This window comes from Calidris pugnax, unplaced genomic scaffold (assembly GCF_001431845.1).
Source record: "Calidris pugnax isolate Ruff unplaced genomic scaffold, ASM143184v1 scaffold25, whole genome shotgun sequence".
In the NCBI taxonomy this organism is placed as follows: Eukaryota; Metazoa; Chordata; class Aves; order Charadriiformes; family Scolopacidae; genus Calidris; species Calidris pugnax.
In genome coordinates, this window is record NW_015090805.1 from 4,723,220 (window position 1) to 4,743,169 (window position 19,950).

The 19,950-nt window shown below is 40.5% G+C and overlaps 1 protein-coding gene across 2 annotated transcripts in view; it reads left to right on the forward strand.

Moving 5' to 3' along the window:
* DSCAM (Down syndrome cell adhesion molecule) overlaps positions 1-19,950 on the forward strand; it is a 484,086-nt gene that overhangs the window by 459,989 nt on the left and 4,147 nt on the right. For both annotated transcript variants that reach the window (XM_014938224.1, XM_014938225.1), the window contains one exon: positions 1,581-1,883. In XM_014938224.1, the coding sequence (XP_014793710.1) occupies positions 1,581-1,883 (303 nt within the window). The remainder of the gene's footprint in view (positions 1-1,580; positions 1,884-19,950) is intronic.

Consider the following 19,950-nt stretch of genomic DNA (forward strand, 5'->3'; position numbering starts at 1 on the left):
CTGATGAATCTAGGTTCGTGAAGTTTACTCTGGGCTTGGATGAACTTTCATCACATCTAAAGTAGGTGTTCAAGTAGATTCTTCCTGGAATAGTCTCCCCAGAGCATGGGCTGTGGGAAGCTGCAGGTCTTGACCTTTATGGTCCAAACCGGGACCTTCGCATGACCATCATATTTACAGACACTGCAGCCTTCCAGGAATTTCCAGTGGATCATAAATTTGGAAAGACGTTATTTTGGTCTGACTCACAAATCAAATGTGAAAAACAGAATGATGTTTCCTGTAGAATAAGAAAACAAAATAAAACAAAACAAAACACTTGTTTAAATTCTGGCCAGCTCAAAATCTTAAGCAAGTTATGGCATATTGTAGTACTTGTCATTTTAAATAATGCATGGTCTTATTTACAAGTGGCAGGAGTGTTGTTTGGGCACAATGAAAACTGGTGCAAGGATCCTAGCACACAATAAAAAAGATAAAGATTTGCAATAACAACACAGTTGCCTCTGGCTGCTATAGGAGTCCCATTTTTATGAATTAGCTATTACATTGTGCCTGTTTATTGAGCACCACCAACAATATCTGAAATTGTACAGATTGAAACATGACTTCTGCCCAAGGAACCTTTGACAGTCCTCTGCTCTTCCAGCCTACTGGAAATGCGATGGGTGCAACAGACCAGCGATTTCTCCCCACAGAAATGAGCGGTGCATTTCCAGAATGCTTTTTAATGTATCAGTAGCCATTTACATCTTCAGTAATAGTGCTTGTTTAAGAAATATTGATATTCTCAGAAACTCATCAGCAGAGAAGAACAGCCTGTAGGTCATAATAGTCCCTGTGTCAAATATGAAGCCCCCATTAGCTTCAGCAGCATTGAAAAAAAGCACCTGAATTACTGCAGACTGGTACCTACGAAACAATATTGCTTTCTTAAGACCTTTGTTCTGTATGAAATTAGTTAGTGCTTTGCCTGCGTCTGAGACAGTCAGGGACAATGCCTGAGAGACTCTGCCTTTATATTTGACCTTTGTCTTGAGAGTTTTCTCCAAAAAAAAAGAAATGATTGTAACAGGTACAGAAAAATTGTCCTTTCTCACAGAGGCATCACCTCACAGAAATATTTTTGAGATGTAATAAAAAGATAATATAAATAAGTTGTTCCTCATTTTGCTAAATCTGTTTTGGGGGTTTCTAACATTTTAAGGCAATTAACTTTTAGAGAAATTATTTTTTTTTTTAAAAAAAAAAAGGTAACTTTTTTATGCATTCGAAAAAAAAAAAAAGGTAACTTTTTTATGCATTAAAGGTTATTTCTCCTAAACCATGAATTTAATGCTACGCCACAAAACGCTGCTAGAAGAATAAGACTTCAGTTTAGATTATCTGTAATTATCAAGTTACTGACTAAACTAAAAACTGTACAAACATTTAAAGTGAAGCAGACTCATTTAAATTACCTTGATAATGTCAAGGGCTCTGCATTTTATTAAGAAATACTATCGTGTTCATAGCTTTTCTTCCAAAAAGGCTTGTGCAGATGTTTTCTTTCTCCCGTTATTTATATTTCTGATGTTTAGATCGAGCAAGAAGCAGCATGGTCTCCACAGAAAGTGCCTCCTCAACATATGAAGAGCTAGCGAGAGCGTATGAGCATGCAAAAATGGAAGAGCAGCTGAGACATGCCAAGTTCACCATTACAGAATGCTTCATATCAGACACATCGTCGGAGCAGCTCACGGCAGGGACTAATGACTACACAGACAGTCTGACCTCAAGCACGCCGTCAGAGTCGGGGATTTGCAGGTTTACCGCATCCCCCCCCAAACCTCAGGATGGAGGGCGAGTGATGAACATGGCAGTTCCAAAGGCACATCGGCCAGGTGAGTCATTAGAGGTAACATTTTGGTCCTCGGGGGTGAGCATTTCACCCCATGCCTAGTCTGGGTAACAGGAGAGGGCATATTACAAGGAAGAAAGTAGGTGCACAATATATCCTGTCACTACTTACAGAGATAATTGCTTTTCATCCCAGCTAACATAGGATTTGACTATATTCTCCCATATGCAGAAAAATGAGCAACTTGGAAATCTAGGAGCAGACAGGGACTATCCCAGGCTATCTTCTACAGCTGTAGCCATCAGGCAATAGACCCTCCTGGGATAAATAAGACCATATGGGGTACATATGCCCATCTCCAACTCAAACCACACACTAATAAAGTGTGTCTAGCAGCAATACTTTGTGCTTAAGAGCAAAGGTTTGCTATCAGAACAGTTCATAAAGACAGATTGTAGAAGATGTACTATCCCTTCTGCCTTGTAGCTTGTCAAAGATGTAATAACCCTTTGGTGATGTTCTTGAGCTGTTGCACTCTCTCTTTGACATGTCCTGATATTGAGCTAGGATTATCTAAAGGGGGGAGAATTAAAAATGGAGAAAATGAAGACAGGGCAATAGCTCAAGGGATATGGAGCCTTCTACCTTCAGACAAGTTTAAAGCCACTCCAAGTTCTTACTGCCTCAAAGTGCCTGAGGGACATCATCTGTTGGGCTCAATCAAATTTCCTGTTCACAAAGAATTTTGCTTCTATTGATACTTTAGTGCACAATAGCATAGGTAGATTATTTGTGATACTCTGAGCTCAAATGTATGATAAAAAATTCTCTGAAGATTTGTCAGTCTTTGTTACAGAATACATGATGTGACATACTGGAGGAGGATTCAAATTGGGAAAGAGCACACTTATATTTGTGTGCTTTTTCTGAAAACATGATATATATATTTTTTTTTTTATTTCATTTTTAATTAGTACATAAATTTGCTGGTGTGGGTGGGGCTACTTATATAAAGTATAAGTTATATACACAGAAAGTAATCAGTAGTGCTTATCTATGTAAAAAAGAGTATATGAATAAACTACGGTCTTTTGACTAATATCCACCATAAATGGAAAAGTAGTTGTCGTGAGGACAGAGAAATGGAAGATAGCCAGTAGTATCAGGAAGGTCATTCAAAGGCAGGACCTGACACTGAAAAAAAAGCATAAAGGATTTTGCAAAAGAAAGCTAAAAGAACATGGGAAGAAAAAGACCATACATAAGGTAGGAAGTTAAAATAGACAAGGCAGGAAATTAGTGTATCATACTGATAGATAAGAGGGAAAGTAAGTAGGAAATAAAATAGTGGAAGAAATGACTGATTTATATGTAGTCAGAGAGTAGAACCACAAACCCAGGAGCTGTAGAAATAGATAAAGATAGAAATAATTTTCATTTCTAGCTCAGAAAAAACGTAAGATAAATATTTGTACTTTCTCTGCTAAAGGGAAGCATCTTCATTCACAGCTAAGTCAAAATTGCAACCCTCTCTTTCCAGTCAGTCAACAAACATTTTTTATCATTTCTTTAACAAATAGCTTGCTCTCTTCCTTTCATGTTCCAAATACATTATTTATGCATATTTAGTATTTGGAAATATTCTAATATATTCCATATAAAGCTGATTTTCTTGAGGGTATACAGCACCAAAATTTGGTTGCTGAGCTTGAGTTAAAAGCTTGGGGTTGAAACATCATCAGAGCCCTTCCAGTGAATTATAGATTTGTAGCCATCTTTAGCTCTGTTAGTTTAAATGGCTTGAATTTGTACCTGCTTTACATGATTGACTTTAGCTTTCCTTTGCAGTAAGGAAATTAAATGTATTATGAAATTAATAATTAGCTTCAGTACCTTGAAAAAAATTGAATGTTCCAGTGGAGCAACTTGAACGTTGGTCCTGAAATATTGAATGATATGTTATTAAAGGTTACTTTATGAAGGGCTTTAAACAAAACTAACAGGCAGAAAGAATTTTCAGTACTAGCAGACAGACCAATATTTTCAGAGTTCAAATCAGTGAGGAAAGACTTATGGGGCATCTTTCTTTTGTCACCCATCACTTCAGAAATTCTGTGGAAGTAATTAATAATTCAAATATAATTAATCAAAATAACTCTACATTTGGGAACATGGAGAAGAAATAAAATAGTTAAGGTATTTAGATTAAGTAGATGAGAACATCTGAGAGGAAACCCTGACTGCTGCTTTACTACATCTTTATTCTTCCTCAAAGTCAAACTTTTCTTTCAAGATAACTTTTTCCTGTTCTCATGGTGCTTTGCTTTTCTTCTCCCCCAACTCAATTTCTTTCTTGTACAATGTCACTCTCAATAACTTATGCCTCTTCCTTCTTAATTTCTGATCTCACTTTTCAAACTGCCCAAAACAGTATTCTTCACTCTGTAAAAAACTGGCTGGATGGCCATGCCCAGAGAGCTATGATTAATGGCGTGAAATTTGGTTGGCAGCCAGGCACCAGTGGTGTCCCTCAGGGCTCAGTTTTGGGGCCAGTCTTGTTTAATATCTTTATTGTTGATCTGGATGAGGGGATTGAGTGCACCCTCAGTAAGTTCGCAGATGACACCAAACTAGGTGGGAGTGTTGATCTGCTTGAGGGTAGGAAGGCTCTACAGAGAGACCTGGACAGATTGGATCAATGGGCCAAGGCCAATGGGATGAGGTTCAATTGGGCCAAGTGCCAGGTCCTGCATTTCGATCACAACAACCCCAGGCAACGCTACAGGCTTAGGGAAGAGTGGCTGGAAAGTTGCCCAGCAGAAAAGGACCTGGGGGTGTTGGTGGACAGCCGGCTTAACATGAGCCAGCAGTGTGCCCAGGTGGCCAAGAAGGCCAACCACATCCTGTCCTGTATCAGGAATAGTGTCGCCAGCAGGAGTAGGGAAGTGATCGTGCCCCTGTACTCAGCATTGGTGAGGCCTCACCTCAAGTACTGTGTTCAGTTTTGGGCCCCTCACTACAAGAAGGACATTGAAGTGCTGGAGTGTGTCCAGAGGAGAGCCACCAACCTGGTGGGGGGGCTAGAGAACAAGTCCTATGAGGAGAGGCTGAGGGAACTGGGCATGTTTAGTTTGGAGAAGAGGAGGCTGAGGGGAGACCTCATTTCCCTCTACAACTACCTGAAAGGAGATTGTAGAGAGGTGGGTGTTGGCCTCTTCTCCCAAGTGAATAATGACAGGACTGGAGCAAACAGTATGAAGTTGCTGCAGGGGAGGTCTAGATTAGATATTAGGAAGCAAGCAGTATGAAGTTGCAGCAGGGGAGTTCTAGATTAGATATTAGGAAGAATTACTTACTGAGATGGTGGTCAGGCACTGGAACAGCCTGCCCAGGGAGGTGGTGGAGTCACCATCCCTGGAGGTATTTAGGAAACGTGTAGATGTGGCACTTCAGGGCATGCTGTAATGCCTGAGATTGTTGGATGTGGTGATTGTTGTGGTGATGGGCTGTTGGTTTTTTTTTTGGTTTGGTGTTGTGGTTTTTGGGGGTTTTTTTGGTTGGACTCGATGATCTCAAAGGTCCCTCCCAACCATGAAGATTCTGTGATTCTGTAATGCTACCTGCTGCAACCCTTATGGTTGCAATAAAGGAGTCTGCAATAAGTAGTATTTGTTTTTCAAAATAATCCCCCACAATTTTTGACAGTCTCAAAAAGCCTGTAAGAAAAAGCTATTTGGATAAATGGGACATTTTGAAACTGACCTATCCAATGGCAAGGCTGCAACTTTACTTAAGAAAGGTACTGATGGAGTTTATCGGTGAATTTTGTCAGCCATAACTGAGCTATTACAGCACCTACTTCTTAGTTTGTTGCTACCGTAAGTGTTTGGTATGAGCAAGCAAAATGTTAGAACACCTGAGGCTTGCCTTCAGAAGACCTTCTTGTGAGTTTTCAAGGGCATCCCAACTCACATCACTGATCATTCCCTTGCTTTTCCTAGGCATCCCATAGGAGTCTTTTGTACCTGTGCAGTCAAGCCTGCCGGTATATTTTATCCAATAGGCAGCGTTTGAGAACTCAGGTTGCTCCAAACTGAGATAGTAAATGATTTGGAGTAGGGAACCCGAATGCTTTGTCATTGGAGGAGAAAAAGGGGTCATCAAGATTCAATGATTTGTATTCTGGGGGCTGACAACACTCTGCTGTGATAATCTCAGAAACTGAATCAAAACATTTGATCAACCCATCAGCTTGAATTATATTTGGATGGCTCATCAGATGTCTAGGCAAGCTTAGTAATTGATCATTTCTAGCACTTTAACTATAAATTAGGACTGCCTTTTCAGAACTTCTACACAGTATGTACAACTCTAACTCTGCAATTAGTAATGCATGATAGTTGATTGCCTTGTATTCTAAGCCCGCTGTGTCTTCTAATAGACCTTTTCCCTTGCAGTCAGCTGGTGATGCAGATATACACTCAGATCAGCAGTCAAAACTTCTTCTGACTTCTGAACTTCCGCACCTATTTCCTGACATTTAATTTACAGAAATAAGAATCAGTTTCATGAAGTCAGGTCAGACATGGGAGCTAAAAATGCAAGGATTTTGCCATGAAACAATAACAATAATTTTATAATGAAAAATAGAGCAATCATACCTAATGTCACAATAAATAGTAAATAAGGAAAATGATTTTGGCATACTGAATCTGAGACATGCACTGGGACTTCAGAATAATCTGGATATTTGGCATGGTTATTCTTTTATAAGTCAGACTGTCAAATGTAGTGCACTGTAGTATACATCTCTACATTTCAGCTGAAGTTATTGCATCACAGAATCACAGAATGGTTGAGGTTCAAAGGGACCTCAGGAGGTCATCTGGTCTAACCCCACTACTCAAGCACAGTATGGTAGGTTGTCCAGGACAGTGTCCAGTTGGGTTTTGAGTATCGCCAAGGATGGAAGCTCCACAACCTCTCTGGGTGCCTGTCCTAAGTCACCCTCACAGTAAAGAAATGTTTCGTAATGTTCAGACAGAGCCTCCTGAGTTTCAGTTTGTGCCCATTGCTTCTGGTCCTGTCACTGGTCACCACTGAGAAGAGTCTGGCTCCGTCATCTCTGCACCCTCCCTTCAGGTATTTGTATACATTGATGAGTTCCAGCTCTGAGCCTTCTCTTGTCCGGGCTGAACAGATCTCTCAGCCTTTCCTCATAGGAGAGATGCTCCGGTCCCTTAATCATCTTGGTGGCCCTTAGCTGGAGTCTCTCCAGTAGCTCCACATCTCTCTTGTGCTGGTGAGCCCAGAGCTGGACGCAGCACTCTGTGTGTGGCCTCACCAATGCTGAGGGAAGCATCACCTCCCTTGACCTGCTGGCAACACTCCTATTGAAACCCAGGTACAGCTGGCCTTCTTTGTCATAATGGCATGTTGCTGATTTGTGTTCAACTTGATGTCCACCAGAACACTCAGTGCCTTTTCTGCGAAGCTGCTTTCAAGCTGGGTGGCCCCCTACATGTACTGGTGCACGGGGTTATGTCAGCCACTGCTCCCATTTTTTTGCCATCAGTAAACTTGCTGAGGGTATGCTCTGCCCCACCAGCCAGATTGTTAGTGAACGCATTGAACAGGATTGGACCCAGTGTTTACCCCTGGGCTACATCACTAGTTACTGGCCTCCAAGTAGACTTTGTTCCACTGATCACCATCCCCTAGACCTGGCTTGTTTAGACAGTTTTCAGTTCACTTCCCTGTCTGCTCATCCAGGCCATAATTCATCATCCTGATGAAGATCTTACAAGAAACTGTGTCAAGAGCTTTACTGAAGTTAAGGTAAACAATATCCACTGACTTTCACTCATGTACCAGGCCACTTTTTTAATCATAGAAGGCTATCAGGTTGGTCAAGCATGACTCCTCCTTGGTGAATCCTTGCTGACTACTCCCGATCACCTTCTTTTTCTTCCTGTGCCTGAAAATGGTTTCCAAGATTAGCTGCTCCATCACTTTCCCACAAATGGAGATGAGGCTGAGTGGCCTGTGGGTTCTTGGGTCCTTCTTCTTTTCCTTCTTGAAGACAAGAGTGACATCTGCTTCCTTCCAGTCTTCAGGCATTTCTCCCAACCACCATGATCAATCAAAGCTTATTGAGAGTGGCCTCAGAATGACATTTGCCAGTTCCCTCAGTACTTGTAGGTGCATCACATCAAGGCCCATGAGTTTAGATATGTCCAATTTGCTTAAGTATTCCCTGGCCAGATCCTTGTCCACCAAGGGTAAGTTTTTTTCTCCAGACTCTTCCACTAATCTCTTGGACCTGGGATTCCTGAAGGCTGGTCTTGCTAGTAAAGACTGAGGCAAATAAGGCTTTCAGTACCTTAACCTTTTCCATGTCCTGTGGCACTAGGTTCCCTGCTCCTTTCAGCAGCAGAGCCACATTTTCCCTGGCTTTCCTTTTGTCACCTACATACTTCTATCAGTTTTTCTTTTTGTCTTTGACATCCCCGGAGCAGATTCAACTCCAGTTGGGCTTTGACTTTGCTAACCACATTTTTGCATGCTTGGACAATGTCTCTGTATTCCCTCCAGGTTACCTGTGCCTGCTTTCGCCATCTGTGTACTCCTTTTCTGTGTTTGAGTTTTGCCAGGACCTCCTTGTTCATCCATGCAGGCCTCCTGGCATTTTTGCCGGAGTTTCTGCTCATTGAGCTTGGAGGAGGCGATCCTTGAATATCAATCAGCTTTCTTAAGCATGAGGCTACTTCTAGTTGTCTGTACAAGCAGCTGTAGAAGTTTTCTGTATCATTGTCTTGATACCAGGCCAAAATTTTCAAGTATATGGAAAAAATATTATTAAATATTCTTCAGTAAAAAAATATTTTAGGAGCTACATTTTTTTTGAACTTTTCAAAAGTCATATCTGCAGGAAATGGAACGGGAAAGTAGAATTTTTTTAATTAATTCTCACATTCAGTGTTTTGATAGCATGTCTTATGGATCTCTGCGTTCTGATCCTTGTGACTCCACATACAGATTTTTGGAAAAAGATGAAATTACTTGCAGGTTTTGCTTCAGTATCTGCAATAACATCATTATTTTTCCTTTTATAATAACACATTTATAAGCCATGAAGCAAACTGAAATTGCTGCTTAACAGCAGCTTTTACATAGGTTCCAAAAAGTGAAAGAGTGGATGCAGACCTGCACATGGGTTTTTGTGGACTTCATAGAGCTGGCAGACCTAATCTGCCCAGGCCTTGAAGCTGACCCACTGCAGATGGTGACATTTCTTAGTAAGCCATCAGAATATGCATGTGTCCCAGGAGGCACATTAAAGGAGAACATTGTAGCGGTAGAGTTAGTACAGCAGCATTTTAAACACATGGGACAAATCACATTCTTTAGAAAAGTGGGTCTTCAATTCCTAGCCTCTGTGCAGTGTTAATGTCCTTCATAGTATAAAAATTTTGTCAGTGCATTGCTAGCATTTCATCTTTCTTGGCATCAAAACTCTCAGAAGTTTGGGATTATGATTATTGTCCTCCACCCCACAGTTGCCACTAACTAGAAGTTTGGTTAGCAAGTTCAGGTCCTCAAGGAATAGACATACTGGGAAATCATCTCAATGGTATACAGGGTCCTTCCAGATCAAAAGTGGGGCATTTTTTCCTATTTATATTCAGAAATTTCCACAATTGTTACCCAAAGTTTACCTGGGAGGCTGACAGATGAGTCAGTCCTTCATCCTCTACAGTTGTCATTCAAATCTTCCATTCAGAATCTAGGTGGACAAAAACTGGAAATAAATATACTCTTTTCCTACCTCCCACTGTGCCATTAAAGAGTCTGCAATGTAAAAAAGTGGAAGATAATTGTAGAGGTTGAAAAAGTTTTATAATAATGTTTCTCTTTTCTGTTTTAAAAAATATTAACCACAAATTGAGTTATCATAACAATTATTCTTAACTGCAACAAACATTGCAGCAGCAGTTTATTAAAAATAGATTCCCATTATTATAATTTTAAATCTCAATAATAGCCTCAGCCAAGAAGCCTCTTGGGTTTTTTCCAATCTGTACTCTTAAATTACTGTGCTTGAGAACAGAACAGCTATTAACTGGGAAACATTTTGATATTTCTGTGCTTCCCAAGTGCTATTTATGTCTTTTTTTTGTGGAAAGACCACTTATTTGCATCCTTTGGCGATAGAATTCATGCTTGGAAGAAATAATATCTGACCAGTGCTTGAACGGGAAATACGTAAAAAGTTTTTGGCAGGTGTCTTACTATTTGCAGAAAAAAAACCCTTTCACAGGGGTACTGAAAAACTCAGAGCCCTGGATTATATTTTTCTCTGATGCTAATCAGCACTAAAAAGAACCTCTTCAAATACATGACATTATCCTCAAGGGTGAGCTTGACTTGGACCAGGCAGAAACTTGTCTACCTGATGTCACAAAACAAGTGCAAGCTCATTTGACAATCTCCATTCCTTGCCTCTTTGGAGATCACATTAATATATAACCCCTGAAGGGCTAACAGCATCTCAGACAGACTTGCAGAGAAAAGATACCATTCACAGGGTATATCAGACTAGGACATTTTGAAATCCGTTTAAAGCATCACAGTTTTTTATATCTCTGAATCTCCTCTACAAACTTTCAGCTGATGAAAGGAACCAGTTTGGAAAGAAACCTGCATGTGGGTGGGGAAAAAAGGCAGTTACAGCTAGGCAGACTCGGAAAAAAAAAAAAAAAAAAAAATCTTTCAGGGACTGATTTCACAGCCATGAAGATGGCAAGAACACCCCATTCCTCCACAGGGAATCCGAGTGCTTTCCTGGGTCCTTACCCCTGCACAAAGCAGAAGCACCAGTTTGCTAAGCCCCAGCTCCACTGGAAGTATTTTCCTCCTGCTGTCCTTGTGCTGTTGGTTGATGCGCGAGGCCAGATCTCCATCCTCTGTCTGCCAGCCCTCCTGCTCAGCCTCTCCATCCCAGAGGAGGAGATCTGGCCAGCATCCAGAGGACAGCTCAGCCAAGCTCTCCGCAAGCAAGTTGGGACGCTTCTTTGGTCTGGGTGTTTTACAGTTGGCCACCTAAGTCAAGCAGCAGTCTCCTGCAAATTTACTGGAAAATGTGTGAACACTGGTCTAACCTCTCCGGCGTTGCTGAATGATCAAGTTCTTTTAGTATTTAAGATGTCTTAATTAGGATTCTTGACCCAATTTACAAATTTCTTGCTGCTTTGACTAATCCTGCAGACTTGAACGGTAAAGTCTTAGCTTGTAGACAAGCCTTAAGCCGCAGAATGCAAACACTTTATTAGATAGTTGTTTGCAAGAGTCTCTTAAAATAGAGGCTGGACATCACCTGGAGCGCGTAAATGTTGCTTTAAACACCCAAGTCAAGAAACAAATCTTCTTTTCCAGTATTCAGTCACTACGGCTAAAAATAAGCTGCTTAGCACAATAAGGAAAATATGAAGCACACAGTAATGGAAAGCACAGTATATTTCCAATGTCAGCCCTGTAACCTGAGATAAAAAGATGTGAACTCTTTTCCACTGATCAAGGGTGAAGGAGCTATTTCCCTTTTCTACCCGATGCAGACAAGTGTGACATAGTGATGGGGTCTATTTAGAGACTTGCTTTCTGTTGAAAAGTTGCTGACAGTGCTCTCTAAGCTGCAGCAGTAACTGAATCCAATATGGATTTGGCCACTGGGGATTCAGTAATGGCTGGGACACTTGACTAAGGGCCTCCAGCTCACCTTTTGCCTCCTTTTCCCATGCCTATTATATTATTCTGCATTGACTGAAAATAAAATTGTACAGTTCCACCGTTTTCAGATCCAAAACTGAATTTCTTGAGGATATGAGGGGGTCTACATTAGACCTTTTTTGTTCAGAAATCCTGCAGCAAAGTAAGAACAGGATAACATATGGATTGTTTTCTTTTTTAGTTACACACTTGTACTGTCTGGTTTCAAATACAGTATGGTATATAGATATAAATATATATGTATATGCATATATACATATATATGTATATGCATATACATATATATTTATATCATTTATATCATATATATATTTATACACATATATACATATATATGTGTATATATGTATATGCACACAACTTACATAGTGTATATATACAACGAAGAAATCATCATCCTGACTTCACAATTGGTGACCAAGGTCCAGTTCTGAGAAAAATACATAAGGAGACAAATCAAAATAAGCCAGTGGGAAAACAGGAAGGTAGGCAGGACAGTTTAAGGGAGGAAAGTAACTTATTGCATATGTTTTTAACTGTAGAAAATACTCTTAACTTGTATGTTAACTTACTTTTGAGTATACTTACTTAACACATATATGACATATTCTGAAATTATTTCCCTAGATGAGCATCACTGATGTTTTCATATTAAATTCTCCTGTGCCTGGAACACATTCTTTTTATTTTCTATTGGTCTGTTGGAAAACTAGGAACATGTCCCAAGTAGACCGACTGTGCCGTTTGCTTCTTATCATAGAAATGGCACATTGGTGATGAGAGGAAATTGTCTTTATCCTGTCTCAGGTTTTATTTCTGTAGAGTATCAGGAGCTTTTTCTCCTTCTGAGAAAAGCTGAACGTTCTGCAGGGATGAAAACCATTAATCCTGCATTTACTTTGATGTGACTGCGTACTTGAAATCATTGTCTTGCATTATTTTTCTGGTGGATTTACAGAGAGAAAGTTTCACACTGCAAGCTCTTTTAACCCTGCCAGTACAATAAAAATGTACAATAGAAACAGGTTCAGATCAGAAGCTAAAATGTTATGGGATCAGAAAGGAAAACTATAGTGGTGTGAATCATGAGTTTAAATAGGGCAGCTGTTTCTGTGCAATTGTATTGTGAAAATTCCATTTTAGGTAGGTACAAGATGTTTGAAAGCTAAATTCAATTCATTGATGAGAAAAGTAATTTTTACAACTGTCATCTATGAAACAGTGATACTGGTGTTAGGAAGATAGATAGATTGATTTTATTTTATTAAAGGAGAAAAATAACTGGTACTAGTTCCTCAAGGACTGTACTAGGAGTTTGTAGCAACACAATTTTCTTTTCCTATTGCTATCTAATTTGTTTCTTATGTTGATTTGAAAATTATCTTTGACTTTAGAAAAATGCGGTATTCCAAACTGTACTCACATGCAATACTATTGGAGATTTTTTGCTATCTTCTAGATTAAAAATTGCATGTTAAGGGATTACCCCTTTCAAGAGTGCCCATTTCCTATATTTTTATTACCAAAAAATTCTATTTTATTAAAAGTGAGGTTTTTAAAAATTGAAATTTAATTTATTTTTTCTAAACCTGATTATTTTCTTCATGGTCTTTTTTTCATCAGCTGCAACTATTAAAATAATTTACCCATGTTTTCTGTAGGTTTGGAGGCATCAGTTTCAACCCCGGCTAGTGAGGAGTTTTGTGCCTGAAGCAAGGATTACATTTATCAGTAAACTTTCAGCTCCTTTCATGTTCTTACAGTCATCACTGCAATGCTAAATTTCTAAAACTTCCAGGAAATGTTCCAAATCAAGCCAAATATGCTGTGTCGACTTCAATTAAAATAATAGATTTTTGGAGCAGTTCTGTTAAGAGTCCATATTTTAGACCTGACTTCTACAAAAATAGATTTGGCCTGCTCATGCCATTTTAATTTTGAAAATGTCAAAACTTTTCACTGGATAGTGTCGAGACATAGTGTGTGATTATTGTGGGGCCTTTTAGGCAGCCCAAGGTAGCCAGAAGCATTTGTTTCTAAGCAGCCAAGAACTGACCTAGCCTCGCTTTAAGGTCCTTGTGATCATTTTGCAGGTGTTACTACTTTAATTGACTTCACACACAGCAGACTCTGCTAAGTTCCCCTGTGCCACAGGACCTGAAATGGTAATTTGAGATCTATAGGCACCTGAAGATGTAAGCCAAATCTGACTTGCAAGAAAAGCCATGCTTGTGCTATTTTTTGAAAGCAAAGTGGCAACTGGCATCACTACAGAAACAAACATTTGTTTTAACAGTGCATTCTTAATCTGACTGTAGTGATAGTCTTTAACATCCATACAAGAGCTTCTTTTTACATTGGCCTTTAAAGCACGGCTATATGTACATGTGGATGTATTTCAGTATTGTTCACCTTTTCGTGCCAGCATCCTTAATTTAAATGTGAGAGCCAATCTTCTGGTCCCAGTGGATTAACTAACAAAAATGCAATGGTGCGCTTCGTCAGCATCACTCAGGGGATTCAAACGGATGGACCTGTGGAGGTCGAGTTACAGTAACTCATCCATGAATATATCTTCAGCAGAGCAGCAAGGCAGCGCTGATACTGGCTTCCTTCTTGTAGCCTGAGCTGCCCATAGCTGTTAGTAGAGCTTTATGCTTACCCATCGCCTTGGCACGGTCGGGTTTAGCTGTGAGTTCATGGGGATGGTGCAGAGCCTGTTGAGGTCAAGAGAGTGGCTCCCACCAATTTCAGTGAACCGTAAGTATGGTTTGAACTCCTCACATCTCCAGCCTCTGTGCTGAGTCTGGGCTCCCAAGACATCCCAGGAATAAACCCCTGAAGGATGCCGGTTTCCATGGAGCCATGATCGATTTAACCCTCAACTGAAGTGATGTATAATTTAACAGTTTCCGTTCACTGCACCCAGGATCAGCAAACGAGTCTTAAAACTCCAGCTCTGCTAACTAGAGACACCTGACAGAGGGCTTCAGCACAGCTTTCTTAGCTCAGACAGTGGGCAGGAAAGCCCTGTCTCAGAGCATCCTTAAAAATGCATGAAGCAGCTTGCGTGACAAGGTGAAGACGGAAGGCGAGAGCTCCCATACTTTACATTTCTATCATCATTTCATTATTTATTGACAGTTTTTCTGACTTCAGTTTTGGAGTGCATATTGATTTAACATGGTGAGGTCCCTTTTACAAGTTTTTATAACTTAGGCATTGCATTAAATCGAAACAGGAAGGCTTCAGTTCTGCAGGTGCACTGGCCCTGTGAGGCTGAACATCCACATGGCATCTCCATAGGGTGTAAAACTATCTGGCTTCTGGAGTTAATCAGTTTTTCCTTTCTTGCACTGCCAGCTCAGCAGCAAAAAGGCCCTTAAAAACATGTCAGTTCTCCTTAAAGTTACTTCTGAAAGGTACAAAGCATCTGGCAGGTCTTTTAAAAGTGCAGCACTGTATGAAAGACCAAAGTTCTGCTTGAGAAATACAAACCAAAAATGTGCTTCAATTCCTGTTTCATTGACTTTCCAGAAGTAGGCAACAATTTGATAATCAAGTCTCCTGGCATACAGTTAGGCACAGTGTGCTGCCTTGATGGAGTACAGATGTATGATCTCAGTTAAACTATAGCAGTTTATAAACTTTTACTTTAAGACACATTGATTAAGGATTTTTTCTTGGAATTAGAAGGCTTAAATCTAAATAATAAAATGAATGTTCTTTAAAAAAAAAAATCCACATTAGTTGGAATCCACATTTTCCACCATTTAAATCTAATCTCCAGTAAGTATAAATCAATTTGTAGTCTTGCTGAAATCAATATAGCTCCTCAGATTTATACCAGTAGCAAATCTGACTGCTGAACTACAGTTTTACTGGTGTTTCTTGAAAGATAACTCCAATGATTGTAGTCAAGAGAAACTGTTGGTTTTATTTTGTTGTGTGAAACGTAGCTGGTATTTTTAATACTTTTATAAAAATGCCAGTTTTAGCAGACTGCTGCATGCAACATATAACTAAGTGTTATAGATCTTCAAGTTATATATCGGGCTGCAGTTTTCATGTAGAAAGAAAAATGAAACTTGCCAATTTAAAGTACAGCCTTGCGGGGGTGATAAGGAATTCTGATTTCTCCACCTAGCAATGGCGTATTTTTTAAGGTGTTTTATCTGTGTCCTGTCTCTGCCATCACAAACCTAAACAGCACAAAGATGTGATTTGATGTCATCTGCCGAAACACCCGAAAGCCCAAAAGAGGTAATGGCACAAGTGACAAAGCCACAAAGGGCAGAGCTGTGCTGATTGCCCCTGCGGCAAAGGGGACCTGGTGGGCAGCTGAAATGCCCCCAGACCCACCTTGCTGGCCTTGTTCAACATTATGCATTCAGTCAGTTTAAAAGTGTCCCCCAAACATCGAGCACATCAATCATTTGTCTTGGGGAGCTGAGCAGATGTAGAAGCTACTCTGAAGAAGGGAGGAACGTCAGCCCACCTGCCTGCCTGCTCTCACAGCAGCTTCTTCTCTAACAAGACAGCTGTGTCCTGCTGCCTCTTGCCTTCCTCTCCCCTGCTGCCGCTTGGCTGCTCACTAAACCTGTAATCTAAGGGAGTGCTCGGACCTTTTGCCTTTTATTCTTGATCGCCTTAGAGGGCTGCAGAATTATTAAATCCAATTTTTTTATTGAAAACGTGGGTTCAGGAGGAGTCTGTGAGCTCCTGAACTTACTAATGGTGTGCTGCTGTTGACTGAGAGCAAGCTGAGGTTCCAGTTCATTCAAGCAGCCAGTAATCTCCATGGGGAAATTTCACCTCCATTTCCTCTACTGATCAATACTGGCTCTAGAGAGTGGAGCCCTGTTGTTCAAAGCATCCTTCAGAAAGTTTTTATTGTTCAGTTGTGGCATTTTTCTGCAACATTTATAAGAAAATAATAATTATTAAACAAAGAGCTTTTGGAAGACAGTTCCACACTGAACAGATCCTTGAAAAAAAAAAACCCAAACCAAACACGGGCTTAAGTTAAAGCCTGCTTACTGCTTTGGTTGTCTTAATTTCATTGTCCTCCAAGCTTCCAACAAGTATCCACCTGCCCCTTCAGCTGGGTGCTGAGTGAAGGCAGGCACCACGAGGCTCAGCTTGGTGCTGCGAGCAGCTGCTCCCTGCACCCATCCACCTCCCCACTTTGGGGCAGGAATGACTCTAGGTCTGAGAAGGGTGCCCTGGTTTCCCTTTGTAGCTGGACACTTTTCCCAGCTAATGAGGCAGGAGGGAGACCCGGTGTCAAACTCTTCACTCTGCCTGGCTGCACTAGACACAGGATCAAAGAGTTTGAGATGCTTTATTACTCATTAAGTGTCTTTATACCAGATGTGGAAGTGTGTTGTGAGCCTTGCAGGTCTGACTCTCAGCTGGTTGGCGTGGGAATGGTGGTAACGTGGTGCAGAACTGTTCTGCGGGTTCAGTCTGTGGGTACCTGCAGGATACACGGGCAGAAGCTGGGCAGCGAGGGGGCACCATCTGGTTTCAAACACTGATAGCAGCAGCTGTAAGAAGTGTTAGTGCTGCTATCTGTCTGCCTTCAGATCAAGCTGCGCTGCCTAAGAAAGCTTTGCCTGCTAGCTTTTAATGGTGTGCCATTTTTGAAGTGACAAAGACCTCTGAACGTCACTTGTACTCTTTTTTTCATCAAACCTCTCACCTTGGCTTTGGAGACCCTCCACCCTTTCCTCATTTCTAATATAAGTTTTTCCTATAGGTAGTCTTTTTCCTAAAAAAACCAGCCTGTGAGTATCAACAAAGGCTTCACTGATTTATTTGCTGTCCTAGTGAGCTGGAAAACCCCACTAAACTTTTTAAGCAGCATAAGACTGAACTTAAAGGTCTCTGTCAGCAGCTCTGTCTCCCTTGCTTCCTTTCAAAGGAAAACATAATATGACATCAGTGCTTCCCCTTCCAAACTCAGAACAAGCCAGGAGATGCCTAACCCAGTGTCATTCCATCTTTGCCAGCACTTGTTCACCCCCCAGCACTGCATAAGGTCATGAAGAGCTGTGTACTTGGGTCCCAAATCAACATAACTCCGTCAGCAGGACATCTTACCCATGCTAACAGAGCTGTAAGGATTCCGTTCTGGCTTGATCTCTGATCCCCTGAGATCATGCCAGAGAGATCTTTTTTACATGCTCACCTATTGAAGTAGGCTGTGTGAATGCACTATTCACCCAGCCTTATTCTTATCTCTGTTAAATAAAATGTTCTGTCATAGTCACCAGTCCTACTTTATAAACTTTTCTAAAATAATCTTTCAAATAGCATGGAATTTCCTTCACATAGCAACCAAAACTTGAAAATCGTCAGGCAGTCATCGTCACTAAGAGTATCTGTGTTGGAGCATTGTGAAGACAAATTGCTTTTTCTTTCCTTGAAGTTATGATTCATGAGAAAATGCATATACCTGTCATGTGACAACTTGGTAAGAGCATTTTTTTTTGCAGTTTGTGATGATCTTTGTATTGAATAACAGCAAAAATCCTTAGATTTTTCTGGAGCAGATGAGAGCTAAAATACATGTAAGCTCTCTGGTATATGAAAGAGGCATAAGGTAAAGAATAGTGTGACCAGCAGAAGTAGGGAGGTGATTATGCCCCTGTACTCGGCACTGGTGAGGCCACACCTCGAGTATTGTGTCCAGTTTTGGGCACCTCAATACAAGAGAGATATCGAGGTGCTGGAGCGAGTGCAGAGGAGGGCAACGAAGCTGGTGAGGGGGCTGGAAAACAAATCATACGAAGAGCGGCTGAAGGAGCTGGGGCTGTTCAGTACGAGGAAGAGGAGGCTGAGGGGAGACCTCATCACTCTCTACAACTACTTGAAAGGACACTGTAGAGAGGTTGGGGCTGGTCTCTTCTCACAGGTAATTAACAATAGAACGAGAGGGAACAGCTTCAAGCTCCAACAGGGTAGGTTTAGATTGAACATTAGGAAGGAATTCTTCACAGAGAGAGTGGTCGGGCATTGGAACAGGCTGCCCAGGGAGGTGGTTGAGTCACCGTCCCTGGATGTGTTTAAGGGACGTTTAGATGCGGCACTGAGGGATATGGTGTAGGGGAGGACTTTGTAGAGTAGGGTAGATGGTTGGACTCGATGATCCCAAGGGTCTCTTCCAACCTCAATGATTCTATGATTCTATGATTCTATGAAATCTCTGGGGAGAAAGGAGTGAATCTCAGCTTCGGTTAATTCTGCAAGCAAGATATGTATCCTGAATAAAATTCCCAAAAAGTTGAGCAGTGACATTTTTCCTTCCATGTAGCCTGTCAAATTCATCCCAATCCTTCTCATACCTGGAGCTGACCTCCAGGAGACAGATAAAAGCGTGTATTGTTTTTGCAAAACATTTTATAGCTGTGTAGTTGTACTGAAATTAGGGTAAATAATTTTTGCCCAGTGCCGCATTAACTCAGAAAATACTCACTTCTTCGTAGAATGTGTTGCTTGTGGTAAATATCATAGTAAGTGACTTTTAGCATTTGTTTACAAATATTTATTGAAGGTAACATTTTCTCTAAATGTATTATACTAAATAATTCATTAGAGGGTTGGCCACCCAGAAAAAAAGACAGACAGGTAGCTCTGCCTTAAATTGCCGCATTCGGATTTTACTGGATGTTTATTATTTGTGCACAAACTCAGTGTTTCTAAATACAGGAATTTTCCCTTTTTTAAAAATGCATCAGAAAACTATAATTTTAGAGTGTCTTTTGTACTAATTAAGCCAAAATGCATGAATTATTAAACATGCTCATTTGCAGTGCTCATGCACTTGAAAGGTTTGCTTTCATTACTAATAAGGCACACACACAGCTGAAAAGAGGTAATTAGAGCATCAAAGGCAATGAACCATCCTGAAACTTTGTAATGCTTTGCCTGGAAAAGTTACCATTCAGCGGAATAGCAAGAAAGCAAAAAATGTCTACGCTCTTGTGTCCAGAAGGATGAGAACCAGAGTCTTACCGAGTAACTCCATGGATATGGCAAGAGGCTTTTAGACTTTTCAAAAGTGCCTTCAGAATTGATACAGGAATGGCAAAAGTGAACCCCTGTAGTTATATTTCAAAGACATTAGTTCTTATAAATCAAAGACTTTTTTCATTCTGTGAGACCTTTTCAATCCCAGCAATGAAAAAAAGGAAGTTATGTTCCCAAAATTTTTCATTTCCAGTTATTTTAATAATCTTCTTTGTTTTATAAGCAGTTGCAGGGAAGGATGCTTCTTGTAGATAAGAAGGAGTAGTCACACTTTTTATGACAGGAAAATG